General features: G+C 45.0%; 1 protein-coding gene across 1 annotated transcript; it reads left to right on the forward strand.

The window, feature by feature from the left end:
* The first annotated feature begins 4,277 nt into the window (after positions 1-4,277).
* On the forward strand, positions 4,278-13,058 carry LOC119234194 (aspartate aminotransferase, cytoplasmic-like). The gene is made up of 2 exons (XM_054690413.1): positions 4,278-4,502; positions 12,695-13,058. The coding sequence occupies exons 1-2, from the start codon at positions 4,385-4,387 to the stop codon at positions 12,973-12,975; spliced, it is 399 nt and encodes a 132-aa protein (XP_054546388.1). The 5' UTR covers positions 4,278-4,384; the 3' UTR covers positions 12,976-13,058.
* The last annotated feature ends 2,087 nt before the right edge of the window (positions 13,059-15,145 follow it).

Consider the following 15,145-nt stretch of genomic DNA (forward strand, 5'->3'; position numbering starts at 1 on the left):
GGTTCAGACTGGATCAAACTGGATCAAACTGGATCAAACTGGTTCAAACTGGTTCAAACTGGTTCAGACTGGATCAAACTGGATCAAACTGGTTCAAACTGGTTCAGACTGGTTCAAACTGGATCAAACTGGATGAGACTGGTTCAAACTGGTTCAGACTGGTTCAAACTGGATGAGACTGGTTCAGACTGGTTCAAACTGGTTCAAACTGGTTCAGACTGGTTCAAACTGGATGAGACTGGTTCAGACTGGTTCAAACTGGTTCAGACTGGTTCAAACTGGTTCAAACTGGATGAGACTGGTTCAAACTGGTTCAAACTGGTTGAGACTGGATGAGACTGGTTCAAACTGGTTCAAACTGGTTGAGACTGGATGAGACTGGTTCAAACTGGTTCAGACTGGTTCAAACTGGTTCAAACTGGATGAGACTGGTTCAGACTGGTTCAAACTGGTTCAGACTGGTTCAAACTGGTTCACTGGTTCAAACTGGTTCAGACTGGATGAGACTGGTTCAAACTGGTTGAGACTGGATGAGGATGAGACTGAGAGAATTCACCAGAGTGGAGAACAGAATAGGCCGACTGACGAAATACACTGCTGAGGGGATCAGTGGGGGCAGCAGAAGAGGTCTGAGCACCATGTGGCACCCTTGCCAGTGGCCGGGGATCGAACCAGTGCTGCAGAGGCTGCGGGCAGCTTCGCAGCCCAGCGCTCAACTGCTGCGCCACCGGGAGGCCCCTCTTCATATACTTTCGTCTTGTATCAAAGCGTAGGATTTTAAGACATGACCCAATGATTACAAAAGATACCCCGACTTGGGGAAATAAAGCTTCTTTTTTTTTTTTTTAAGATTTATTTATTTATGCATACAAGAGCTGGGGTACTGGCCAGAGATGTGGGGGGTGAGAGGATTCACCAGAGACAAGTGGAGAACAGAACAGGCAGACTGACTGAACACACTGCTGAGGGGAGCAGCGGGAGAGACAGGAGAGGTCTGCTTCGCCACGTGGTTTTTCCCTGGCCGGCCGGGGATCGAACTCATGCTGCAGAGGCTGCGGATCACCTCATAGTGCGGTGCTGAATCCCTTGCGCCACCAGAGAGGCCCAATAAAGCTTCTTGAGACACTCCTCAAGAAGTGGTCATATTTGTTATGCATTTAGGGAGAAACAGGGCAGGGAGAGGAAATTTTCTTGTGACTTCAGGACTACTGGTTTCTTGTGCTCTGCATTTGCTATTTTTTTTTAAAAGATTTATTTATTTAAGCATACAAGAACAGGGATACAGGCTAGAGATACAGGGTCTGGGGTGGGTGAGAGGATTCAGAAAGTGGGGAGCAGAACAGGTAGATCTATTGAAATACACTGCTGAGGGGAGCAGCAGGCGAGACAGGAGAGGTCTGCTGTGCACATGGGTCAGCACCCTGGCAGACTGGGATGGAACCATCTCTCCTTGCTTCTCATCCCTCACTTTTCTACTCCTTCCATTAAGTGTGGAGTTTCTAAGAGACCTTCCATCACTTGGTCCACACTTAATGGAAGGAGTAGAAAAGTGAGGGATGAGAAGCAAGGAGAGATGGTTCCATCAAGGCACAAACAGGAAACAAGCCCTTTAATTTGATGGGAGAGGGTGATAAGTGATCACTTTCTTTAGCATGAGAAAATTCAACACAGTGAGAGAACAGCACCACCTATGGGTTCTGAACATCACCAATCATCTACTATTTAGTCACACTGTGACTCTTCCTCCCTCCCCTGACTTGCTCCTAAATTTAGTCCCGGGTATTCAAGGGCAAGACTGAGTATAACAAGTAAATGTGGATTTGCTTAGAGGTTCACACAGTGCCCACTGCTGCCCAGGCCTGGCCTGTCTCTTATGCTATGGGGCAGTATTACCCGGTCCTGAAGGCTTCTGCTTTCCAAGAGAGCAGATTCTAAAGAAATTCAACAACAGATGAAGCTGTTGTTGTGTGGTTCCCAGTTCCCTTTCTTTCAATTCTTTTCAAAAGAGAAAAAAGTCCGAAGGGAGGTCAAGGAGAGGGTGCTTGAAGAAATAGACACAACAAAGTGAGGAGGCAGGGGAATACCAGCCCTTCCTTCATTTGACCCTTACTGCCCTTTCCCTGGGCACTTACTTTACCTGGCTGCCTACTTGTCTGGGCGATGTTCCCCTCTCAAGAGGCGGAACAGCAGCAAGACAGTGTTGAGACCATTCTAAGTCAGTGTTAAAATTAGCAATGGCCTGCAAAGCATTTTGTTTATTTCAAGATTGGCATTTGCTTAGAGGGGCAGCCCGTAGAGCACAAGACAGAAGCACTGATCTTAAAGGAATCTCCAAGATTACTCATATTCCTAAAGAAAGTATGCTGAGAATTGGATCCCACAAATGTATTATAAACCCTACTCCCCCTCAAAAAAAAAAGTTTGCCCTTTTCCTGAAATTTAGAACAGCTATTATGAAGACATGAAGAAAAACTGCACATGGCACTTTAACCAACCAGCACTGACGTGGTTACGGATCAGCTTGGGTGATCAATAAATATTTGTTTGGACTCGGTCAAGTTGAATGTTCAGGTAACCTGGGGTTGTTTTTCCTCCAGGGAGTGACATCAGGAGTGACCATGATATTGTTGGCCAATGCTGTGAAGATAGATCAGATTTTAAATGAAGCTCTGGGAAGCCTGGGCTCTAGAACACCCCTCTCAGCAATTGCCCTCTGCCCTTGCTTTTGGAATCACTGGAAGTTCATGGTCATTTTGCCTTCAGTGGTGAACTTTCAACCTTAGAGGAAAGTGCTGCTAATGAAACCTCTGCACAGTTAACCTTTAAAACCAGAGGCAGTTTCTGAAAAGTTGCAGGTGACACAGAGGTTGGCAAGGTGTTGCGTTTGTTCTTTTGGGTGCAAGATTCATTTTGGTATTTCTTTTATTATCCAGTGAATAAAGGCCCATGTTATTGTTTTCTTCTGAAACACCAAGAGAACGGCCTGCTTCCACCTTAATTATTGAGGGCTTACTAAGTGCTCTGAAACTGAGGGAGGCTTATACAGGGTAAGATTTCTAGTCAAAAACTGCCATCGACAGAGTGTGGCTAGTGTGGGATGACAACAGTAGTTAACCTTTAGGAAATGCCTACTATATGCAACTAGGCACTTTCTACGTATTAATTCACATATCCCCACAACCTCCTGAGGAAAATACTATTATCTCCACTTGACACCGCAGGAACAGAGAGGTTAAGTAACACGCCTAAACCCGCCTAAGTCAGTAAGTGGCAGAGCCAGAATCTAAACCCAGGTAGCCTGGCTTCAGAGGCAGGTTCTTAACTAGGGCACTTTCTCAAACGGTTAACACTGTCGACCAGGTACAGAACACAGGAAGACATAGATTTGGGTCAGAGTGAGGGTAAAAGAAAGGTTTCCTGGCTGAGGCCTTTTGCTCTGGGTCTTTGAAGGTCAATAGGTGGCGAGGGGGCTGGGGAGGAAGGAGCAGCAGGGGGACGGGAGAGCCTGCCTAAGAGAAGAGGCTGCCTGGGCGTCAGCCAGCCCAGGACAGCAAGTTCTGGCTGAGCGGGGAGGGGCGGAAAACTGGGAAGGGAGGCCGCGCCCAGATCCTGAAGGTCCTCGAGGTCCAGGCCCTCGGTGGGGAAAGCAGAGCACAAACCCCAAAGTATACAAGAGCAGCAGCAAGGCATTCCAGGCCACTCCCTCACGTGTGGTAGGGCGCTCCCCGTCAGAGAGCAAGGCCGGCCGCCCACCCACACTTCCCTCGGGGAGAACTGCCCGCCGCGGTGGTCAAGGTCGCCCGCGCGGACTCCGGTGCTGCACGTCCTGGCCCAGGACTCGCGTCCGAGCGAGCGCGGACGCCAGGGACTTGGCGGGCAGCCCGGGCCAGAGCCGTACTGGCAGCGAGACACCTGCTCCGCGGGTACCGGAAGGCCGGTCCCCCGGAATTCCCGCGGGCTGCGCTCCCCCTTCTCCCGGCCCTGGAAGGTCGAGGAGGCCGCCTCCAGCGCCCACCAGCTACGCCCCGCCCCTCAGCGCGAATAACAGTCTCAGCGATAGGAGCACACGCTGCCAATCAGCCCTAGCTCCCGCCCCCACTTAAGCCAAGGTACCTTACATTGGCGGCATCATAATCGGCCTCCGAGAAGATACTCTCACTGGATTGGCTAATAGCATCCCCTCCCGCCTGGCTCTTTTTGCGTCACTAGCTCGCGATTGGTTCACCGCGTTGCCAAGCTCCGGACGCGGCCTGCTCATTGGAGGCCGCGGGCCCGCCCCCGGCGACTAGGTGAAGGTGAGAGTCTCCTCCAGCGCCGCGGCCAGACCAACCCAGAGGCTCCCGGCGCAGGCTGCAGGCTCTCAGCCAAGTCCTACTCTCTAGCTATGGCGCGGCCGTCAATCTTTGCTGAGGTCCCGCAGGCTCAGCCCGTCCTTGTCTTTAAGCTCACTGCTGACTTCCGGGAGGATCCGGACCCCCGCAAGGTCAACCTGGGAGTGGGAGGTAAGGAGGATGCGGTGTCCGGAGCGCGCGCTACCTGGGGAGTGGCGCGGACCCAGCCCTGTGTGGAGCAGCCCGTGTCCATCTGGGTGCTGCCTGCAAAGGGGAACCCCCGGGAGGAGGCGTGATCCATGAGGCGGAGTTCAACCCGCCCATTTTATGGATGGGGATATTAAATTACTGGAAAAGGGCGCTGTGCCCAAGATCACACAGATCTGGGGTAGCGGGCAGGGTACACGCTGAGCTTTCCCGATTCTCCATCCTCTGTTTCTTACACTACTCCTTTTGACTCTTAAGAAATGGGACGGCGAGGGATTGTAATCCGGACAGGAAAGTAGGACGCCTGATAGGCTCGGGGTGCTGGGTGCTGAGGAATGGATAGAAGAGAACTCAGCCGTAGGGAGCTCTGGTCTGGGTGGGTGAGTGTTTGAGTGACCGCCAGGTGCTTACTAAGCCTGGGGGAGCGAGGAAGGGTGAGGCTTGATTTTGTCTTCAAGAAAATCAAAATAAGCAGATGTTAAGCGCTTTGCTAGAGATCTAAAATGCTGCTGATAGAGGCTGATGCTGCCTGGTGAGATCTGGGAGGAATGTTCTCGCCCTCACAGATGCAGTGGCAATGGGTAAAGGGAGTGGAGAGTATGGGCAGTAGAAACTCGTTGCCCGCGCATTCTTGCTTTCATTTCTTCTATTTTTGGATCTTGGACAGTTCAGAGCATGGGCCTCAGTTTCCCTATCTGTCAAGCAAAAGATTTGGACTGGAGTGTCTAAAGATTCCTTTCGACTCTAATCTTCTCTGGTGAATTTGTTATTTCTGTCATCATCATTTGGATGTTTGAAACTTCACAGACATTTTTCTGGATTTGGGTTTTGTCACATACAAAGACCATCCAGGGAGAAGAAAATGAGTAGGATGATGTCTTATGCTAGAGAACTTAAGCTAGGGATTTAGAGTGAAAGGACTGGAAATTTTAGAAAGAGAAAACTGAACTGTTTCATACAGAGGCTAGTGAGGAGGAGGTTCAAAAATCAGGCTTCTGGTGACTTGACTGTGTGTGTACCTAGGAAGGACCTGTTAAAAAAAATCTGCACCAAGGAGCCTTGAGGGAGGGGTAAGAAAAAAGCTATTAAAAATAATGGCTTGTTGAAGCTGGTAATTTGTTGAAGCTGGGCATTCATTATATAATTCTCACAACTTTCATATATTGAAATTTTCCACAATAAAGTGGTTAAATAAAAAGTCAGTGCTACTAGAGTGGGAGAATTGAAAGATTGTCTTGAGTTGAATTGGAATGAATGCCATTCGAGCTCTTAATTTAAATCCAATCTAAATCTCCAAGTATTTCTTTAGGGCCAGATATGTAGTGAAGAACTAATATTGATTTGATCTTAGTACATCTTTTTATTTTTATTTTTATTTTTATTTTTTCTTAGTACATCTTTTTAAAACCTCAGGTTTTATTGGCTAAATTACCTGGGTACTGTCTTACGGGATTTTGGTGAGGCATAAATACATTGAGAGTACGTAGAATACTGTCTGGCACCTTAGTAGGAATTACATAAGTATTGGCTGTTACTCTCACATTGCTGTTTTGACATTTCTTTGAGGTTGCTTGAAAAGATATTAAATAAAAATTCTCAGTCCAAGAACTACAGAATGAAATAATTTCTGACGTAGGTTCAGAAATAAATGGCTCGTGAAGGAAAAAAGCAGCTTTCCAGCCCAGGCCACAAGTGATTGGCTGAGGACATGGTGTGTGTGTCACCTTTATGTTTTCCAGGAACTTACTCCTTTCAACGCCTTACTATGAGTAAATGATTTCTGCATTTAATGTCATTAAGTGCTTATGCCACTCTGGTGGTTGTTTGTTACTGTTTTAAAGGTAAGGAAGCTGAAGCCCAGATTAAGGAAGCAGTTTGCCCCAAGTCATATAGTAGTGGGGCGCAGAGTTGGGATTTCAGGCCAGGTCTCTGAAGCCCCAGGGTAACTCTGCCCCTGTCTCTATTTTGATATCTTTAGGTGGTACAGAGGCAGCCAGCACTGTAGTGGGGACAGGCCCAGCCCTGTGGTCCAGCAGTGTGACCTTGGGAGTATTATTTAACATCCCCAGGGTCTTGGTGCATTAAGTGAGGAGCCAGGACTGAATAACCTCTACAATTCTGCTCTTAAGATTCACTAGCACATGACATTACTGTAGGGTAGGATAATGTTACCTGCCTCCAGTTGACTAAAGAGTAAATGAATAATTATTTGTGAAATGGGATATGAAAGTGAAACATATTATGTAAATATTGTTTTTGATCATCACTGTGACTTGCTTTTTTATGGATGGGATGAGCTTGGAGAAGGGTTTAATTAACACAGAATAGAATACAAGGTCTCTTTCCAACTTTTGTATGTCCCAACTCAACTTACATCTCAAAGAATCATTTTTGTGAAGGGAAGGAAACCAATCACTGGATTTGGGGCCAATGCTTTTCCTCCCACCCCCACCGCCAAGTTAAAGCCCAGTGGACATTATCGAGCTCATAACTTCCTAGTAAGAAGTGATGCTGGGTGTGTTTAAAATAAACTGCACCTCTAATCTTGTCAGCTGGTTCCTCCTTGCAAATAGTTTCCCTAGAGATTTTCTTCTGCCTGGGATTATTTTAGTCATTTCCTAATAGTGTACCAGAGCATTGCATTTTCCACTGTGCAGTATGATGCGCTCTGAGTTGACTGTTTTTGTGCTTCTCAAAGTGTCAGGCAAGGGGTTTCCAAGCGGGGGAGGCTTGACTCCAACCTGCTGATGACTGCAGCCTGAGCAGATTTCTTCGTAGGCTCCAGTAGGCTTATCACGTAAACCCAGCCTCCTTTGGCTTGCTGTAATATTGGTTGTTTAAAATGTTATCTAACATCTTCAGATAAAATTGTTGGAAAGATGTGCTGTATCAGGTGTTTCTGAATCTCCCCCACCCCTTGCAGTACTCAGAGATGTAACTGATGGGTGGGGGAATTGGAAATTTTAGGAAGAACACAAGGGCGACCATTTGATCATTTTAGTTCTTTTCTTCTTTTCTTCTGGAAAGCAAGACTACCGGACACCCCTGAAACCTGTGTGACTCCTCTAAAGGGGCTTGAACCCAGGAAGAGGGGCAGTAGTGCATGGAATTGGGGAGCATACTGATAAAAAGACCTCCTACAGCAATCCTCTGGGGCGGCTTGCTCCATGTTCTCCCTAAATGCTTCTTGCTCTTAAAGGAGGGGGAAAAAAAAAAAAAAAGCACACAGATGCAAGAACTTCATAGTATGAAACAGCATAGCTCTTATAATCCTTGTGATCTTGAAGAAATTATTCAACTTTTTTGGGCTCAGTTTCCTTATTATTATGGCTTCAGCCACTATTAATGTCTATAATTACAAAACCTTTACTTTCACCCTGCACTTCTTTCCTGAAGCTGGGCATGTACTTGCTACAGTTTGTTGGACAAGCACCTGAAACCTAACATCTTTAAAACAACTTAGCATTTCCATCTTCCCCTCAATTTTTTTTTTCTTTCCTTTATGTTTTATAATGATCAGCAGTCATTATCCAGACCTGAGAAAGACCTTGGAGCTATCAATAGCCCTTTCCTTGGTCCTATATGTACTTATTTTGCCATTAGGTTTTGTGTTTTCTACCTTAAAAATCTGTTTTAAATATCTCCCCCTTTTTTAAATCCCTGCTGCCACTGCCTTAATTCAAGACCTCACTTCCTTTCTGGATTACCTCAGTAATCTCCTGGCTTAACTGTCTACCTGTCCTCCTCCTGTTTTTCTTTCTTTCTTTTTTTTTTTTTTTTAAAAGATTTATTTATTTATGCATACAAGAGCTGAGGTACAGGCCAGAAGTGAGGTGGGGGAGTAGAGGATTCGCCAGAGACAAGTGGGGAACAGAACAGGTGCATTGACTGAAATACACTGTTGAGGGGGGCAACAGGCAAGATAGGAGAGGCCTGCTGCGCGAGGGTCAGCTCCCTGGCCAGCTGGGGATCGAACTTGTGCTGTGCTGCAGTGGCTGCAGATTGCTTCATAGTGCTGTGACTTAACTCCTTGCGCCACCAGGGAGGCCCCCATTTTTATTTTCTAAGATGTCACTCAAGTGACCCTCTAGAAATGTGCAGCTGTCCATGTAACTCTCTTGCTTAAATGCTGCCAGTGTTTCCCCATTGAAGCAAAGTTTCTTTGAAGAGACTCCAAGACTCGTTGAGCCACTCCTGGTGCTTCCTCTTCCTCCTGTGTCAGAGCTATGAAAATGCAGACCCTCAAAAACCTCATCTCTCCAAACCTCTGGGAGTTTGCACAGGTGTTCCCTCTCTCTGGAGTGCTCCCCTTCCCTTGTCTTCCTTTCAAATTCTCTCACACTTGATCCTTGGTAAAATCTTCCCTGACCCCTCACAGGAGAATCAGGGCTCCATAGTCTATTTCCTGGAAGGGAAAACAGAATTTTTTTTAATCTCATTTATGTCTGTGCAGCTACCTCCAGTCAATTCTGGAAGATCTCCAACCTGTCAAGATTCTGGATAGATTTATTAAGTCCTTTTTAAATGAATGAGTGAATGAAAGATGATTGAGAAACTCATGGCTCCCACAGGCAGTAGTAAAAATCCCCTGGGAGAATAGGAATAGTGGTTGTTGATACTGCCTGACCTCTTGCTCCGACTGTCCAGAGTAATCTGCAGTTCTGCTTGATGAGGGCAGTTGGGTCAGGCACTGGGAATAAATCTGAAACTGAACCTGGGGGAAACTAAAGCAGTGAAGAAGGAAGGGAAGGTATAAATTGTCTAGATTTTCATTTGTCACAATATAGATACCATGCCTACCTGCCTCCTGTTGTATTGCAGGATTTCTTTTTTTTTATTATAAATTTTATATTCCCCATACAATTGCGACCCCCTTATTTTGACCCCAATCCGTCCCCTCCCCGGCCCCAACCCCCATAGAGTGTCTCTGGTTCATAGTTTTTTGTTGATTTTGATTTTCACTTTCTTATAGTTATTCATTTTCCTGGTCCCTTATTTAAGTTTTCTAGATTCCTGCTATGAGTGAGACCATCCGGTATTTTTCTTTTTCTTTCTGGCTTATTTCGCTGAGCATGATCCCCTCCATGCTGTATTGCAGGATTTCTTTAGAATTGCACAGAATGCACAATATTGGTAAGAACAGTGGCACTATGGTGGGTTTTATTTATTTTTATTTTTATTTTTTTATTTTATTTTTTTTGTGGGCCCCTCGCCGGCGGCCAGTGAACGAACCAGTGCTGCAGAGGCTGCGGGCACCCTCGCAGCCCAGTGCTCAACTGCTGAGCCACCAGGGGAGGCCCACTATGGCATTTTTTTTAAAAAAAAATCTTTCATATTTAATTATAATACTAGATTTACAAATATATTTTTAGAAACATATATAGCATAATATGTAACACCCAAATACACATGAGAAGTTAATAGAACTGGTTTTTCTATGAACACTCAAAGTCTTGTCCATATAAATGGTACCCTTTTGATAGATATGGTCCCTGTGTACTTCTGTGGCTCACAGATTTCTGGAAACCCTCTTTTGGAATGGCTTCAAAGCCGGTGAGACTCCCACATGAGATGGCTTAGAAATATTCTCCATTTATAGTTCCCAGTTTATTCATCCACCTCCTGTGCTGGGCGTATTGCAAATACTATTTCAAAAAATTAATTTTGCCTTCAAAGGATAAAGATTTGGCACTATTGTGGATATTCAAAATAACGACATGTCACCCCGAAAAACAGTTTCAAAAGAATTCCAAGAACATTTTGAACAATGGTAGCATTATGATCATAGATAGGGAGATCACTTCAGGAATGACTCTTTCTTGGAAGTAGTTATTTTGGTAGCTTTTAAAAAGACAACACCACATCCCACCTGATAAGGTAGGTTTTTCAAACCTGATAAAGGGAATTAGTTTGGTGGGCCAGGGGGTGTAACATTGTAAGTTAGAGCCACTTACCCAGTGGCTGTTGGTTGTTTAGTAACTATGTCAGTCTGGAGCACTGTCCACATTTTTATTAATAGTTTGATATGCTTATCAGATTTGTAGATGACACATCCCTGCAAGGTAGAGTTGAAGACCCACACAAATTCAAAAATGACCTTATAAAGTCTTATTTGTTGTCTAGTGACTTTATATCTAGAAATCTTTTCCAAGGAAACACACATAAATATGTGTAAAGGTATAAGAACATTCATCACAATGTTTATAGTAGCAAATAATTGAAAGCAACATAAAAATGATGCATAGAAAAAATATTGTCTAGCACCTAAAATGTTGTAAGTAAATGGCTCATATTTGTGAAAAATGCTCAATTGCATTAATAATAAGAGAATTGCAAATTACAGCTATCACGAGATACCATTTACCCCTAATGTTGGCAAAAATTCAATGAGCTGAGGCCGTAGGGAACTGGACACTCTTGCACGTTGCTGGCAAGAATGTAAACTAACAAAATCCCTAGGGAAGCCAATTTGGAAAGATCTGTCAAAACTGAAAATTTTTGACACTCTTCCATTTTCAGCATTGCATACATGTGAGATGACTTATGTGCAAGGTTGTTCACTAAAATATTGTTTCATAATAGCCAAAGACTGGAAACAACTCAAAAGTCCATCAACAAGAGATTGGCAAAATTAATTATAGTACATTCATCAGCTCTGCAGCTGTAAAAAGAACAAGGACACATGTACAGATATAAAAAGATCTTCAACCCGAAAAACCAAGGAACAAAATAGCATATGGTATACTATACCTTTTGTGTAAAAGGGCGGGGTGGGGGGGCACATAAGAAGCCAAGATTCTGGAAAGATACAAAAGGAACAGTTGTTTATGGTGGGAATGAATTTGGAATGAGGTAAATGGAGGGTTGGGTGGGATGGAACATGTGAACATATCACTTATTAGAAGAATAGCTAATGACAACAAAAAATATTCATGGTACATATTTAAATGGAAAAAGGCATGTTGAAAATTCAGCATACAATAGGATGCATATTTTATAAAAGAATATATTCATGGGAGTTAAAGCTTGGAAGATTGTACACCAAAATGAATGCTGGGGTTACATGTTAATCATTATATTTACTTTCTGGGCTTTTCTAAATTTTCTGTAATCAGCTTGTGTTGTTCACATGATCATTAAAAATGTGAGCTTTTTTTTTTTTTTTTTAAGGCAGGAATTAATGCTGAACAGAAATCAGCTAAATAAAATGTAACCAGAATCACTTTAAAAATTTCAATTTCAAAGTCTTGCAAAAGTATAGGATTGTTGGAGACCTACACCAAGCAGAGAGGCAAATGACCTCTGTAGGGATCCTAGTCAGAGAGCTAGTCTTGGATGCCAGCCAAAGCAGCTGCCCTCTAAAGCTATAATCCTAAAATAATCAAAGGGTAGTATGGGGAAAAAAGAAATCAGGGTAGGAGAACTCAAAGTAGGCTAAAAAATAATTTTAGTGTAGGAGAAATGCTGAGAAATTTGCTGTAAGCAAGATTATGAAATAAACTTAGATCAATAAAAGTGTGAAGCAGATGAAGTGGTAAACACTGATGTCAGAGCACAGAGAGGACAAAGATGTGTTTAAGTGGGTGCTCAGGGGATTGTGTAACCAGTTGGGATCTTCAGTCACGGGACATTTACTCACCTTTTGGTCCAGGAGGAAGATGTAGATCTTATTCCAACCCCCTCTATCTTTTTGTTTGTGTTTGAGGTGTAGTACCTCACCTTTTTTTTTTTTTTAAATCTCTTGGGGAGATGCAGGAGGAAGAAGATTGCTGGGCCAGTGGAGACCTCAGTGTACTAGTAATATTGGAGGGGCATTTGTTGGATAGTTTGTGGTTTGCAGAGTGCTTTTGCAAAATGCGTTCTTACTTGCTACCACTCTGTGATAGTCCAGTTTTATCTCAGCATTCTGCCCTTTGGCAGTTGTGGGTGTAAGAGTTGTAAGTTCTGAAAGGACAGGAACCATTTCTGTCCTTGTACCTAACCTAGTGCCTGGCCCAAAGCAGGCAATGAGTGAACTGAGTGAGTGAATTTGATGTTAACTTCCCTCACAGTTCTATTTTGATCGGAAGACAGTAGAACTCTGTGTTCACAGTTCCATACTCTTTCTTGAACAAAGACTAAGACTCCTTTGTTACATAACTTTATCCCATGTCCAGCTTATCGTACAGATGATTGCCAGCCCTGGGTTCTGCCTGTAGTGAGGAAGGTGGAGCAGAAGATTGCCAATGACAATAGCCTAAACCATGAGTACCTGCCCATCCTGGGCCTGGCCGAGTTCCGGACCTGTGCTTCCCGCCTTGCTCTTGGGGAGGACAGCCCAGCAATCAAGGAGAATCGGGTGAGTTTTTCTTTAGCAACTGTGAAAGTAAAAAAAGGGGGGGGGGGAAGGAAAAGAAAAGAAAAAAAGGTAGAAAATTCCACTTATTTCAAGTTCTAGGTATTATGTTTATTGAACTGTTAGTGCAGGAGGTTTAAGTGGTAGGCCCCTGACCCGACAGTGCACATCACATGGCCATCCAGATGCAGAAGGTGGCTCCTCTGATGGTTCAGTTTTGCCCAGATGATCATCAGATGGCGGATCTGGAGCAGTAGTGGCAATGCCAAACAAGGGAATTTAGTGGCATGAATGAGAGTTCAGGGTGTGGACCCAGCTCTGCCACCACTTTGACTCTGGGCATTTCTCCTGGAGCCCCTGCATCTCATCCACATGTTAGAAAAAGACCAGTTTATGGTTCATGGTTCATAGGAGCGCTTGAATAGGGGATCATTTAAGGTGCTTCTGGACTCCCTGAAATTTTATGCAGAGTTCTTTGTGTATATGTATTTCCAGGGAGAAGATTCATGATTTTGCCAGGTTTTCAAAAGTAGTCTGTCCTCCCCCACAACCCCCCCAATGTTCAAGAGCCTGTTGTCTAGTTGCCTTCTGAAGTTCCTGCCAATTCTAATATTCTTTAATGCCTCAAGCCTGCATTACAACTTCTCTCATCTAAATGCTTCCTGCTACATAGGCTGTGTATGATTAGAGACACGTGGAAGAACACATCTGGGAGCAGAAACAACGAGAGGGGCTCTGTGTGGCAGGAAGTGGTATGGAGGGGATCCCCAGTGCTGTGGGATTCAGAGGAGAGGGAAACTGGTGAGAATTGGAGATGGGACTTGAGCTACATCTTGGGAAATGAGACCAGCACGCTCTTCCTTCATTCTGGCTGTACATTAATATCACGGGGGAATTGCTTTTGAAAGCATACTGATGACTGGACCCCATGCCACTTCAGTTAAATCTGAATCTTAGAGGGTACCACCCTTCCCTGCCCTTTTACTCCCTTTCCCCCAATTCCCTTCCCTCCATGGGCATTTTTTTAAAAGCCCCTCAGGTGATTCCAAAGCGCAGCTTGGGTTGAGAACTACAAAGTACACAGGAAGGAAAAAGAAGGGGCATTTGTCTCAAGCGGGGGTCCAGGGCCAGCGCCAAGAGATGAAAGCAGGTCTAGCTAGTCAAGAGACCTACCTGATGAGCCTACCTGGGAACACATTGGGTAGCTCAGGCAAGCTGATTTTGGCAGCCAGGGCAGGGGAAGCCAATGGCAGTTTTGCGCAGAGGAGTTACCCAATAAAGTGATGTTTGAAGAAGATAAATCTGGTTGGAGGAGTAGAACGACAAAGAGCCCAGGTTTTTGCAATGCAGTTACGTAGGCATTGTGCAATTGAAACCAGCTGCCCCGTGGCTCCCGGGGCCAGGGCGATAGTGCAGCCTTCGTGCATCTTGAAGTCATACGTTTCATCCCCCACAGGCTGTTGCCCAGATGCCCTGATAAGCAGAATGGCAGGTCAAATGAAGGCTGCTCAGGGCATATTCTGATGTGTACAGGCGAGCAGGGAGGCTCAGGGTGACGTCTCGGAGCTCAGGCAATGATTAGGCAGTGAATTAGGTCCAATCTTGTATGAACTGGACTGAGAGACTGCGACTTACTTGCCTTGAGGACTGGAGGAATACAGACAGAAATGGCAGAGGAGAGATTATGGCTGGTGTTGGCACGTTGCTCTGAAAATCAGTGTTTCCAACAGAGGGGGAGGAAGAGACCCGAAGAACGGAGCGTGGGAGACCGGCAGCTGCAGGCTGTCTGCGCAGCGCTGTTGAGGTTACTCGTGATTCTGTGGACAGCGAAAACAGGCTCCCTATGGGGGAGCATCTTCCTCTGAGCCTGTGCATTCCTGACACAGTTACTGTCCTGGGCATATGTCTGTTCTGCCAGCACTCACTTTGTTCTGTGAGACTTGGGGCTGTTGCTCGTGGAACAGAGTCCTCCCTCTTAGTCTGGCTCATTCTTGTTGTGTTTGTAGTCATAGAACAAATTTAAAGTCTTGTAGTAGTCTGTAAATGATTGAGGACTTTTTTTTTTTAACATCTTAGGACACCCATCTGGCATCCACATCACCTTAGGGACTAGTTGATAATGAACTCTGCACCTCTCATCTTTCCTGGACATCTTCACTGTCCCCAGGCTACGCTTAGTCCAGCCCACCACCATTTCATTTGGATCCTTGTAATAATTTCTGGCCTCTAGTCTCTTTCCCATTCTAGTACATTCTGCACAGCTCAGCTAGGA

This window comes from Talpa occidentalis, unplaced genomic scaffold (assembly GCF_014898055.3).
Source record: "Talpa occidentalis isolate TD23 unplaced genomic scaffold, MPIMG_talOcc4v2.1 talOcc4.8, whole genome shotgun sequence".
In the NCBI taxonomy this organism is placed as follows: domain Eukaryota; kingdom Metazoa; phylum Chordata; class Mammalia; order Eulipotyphla; family Talpidae; genus Talpa; species Talpa occidentalis.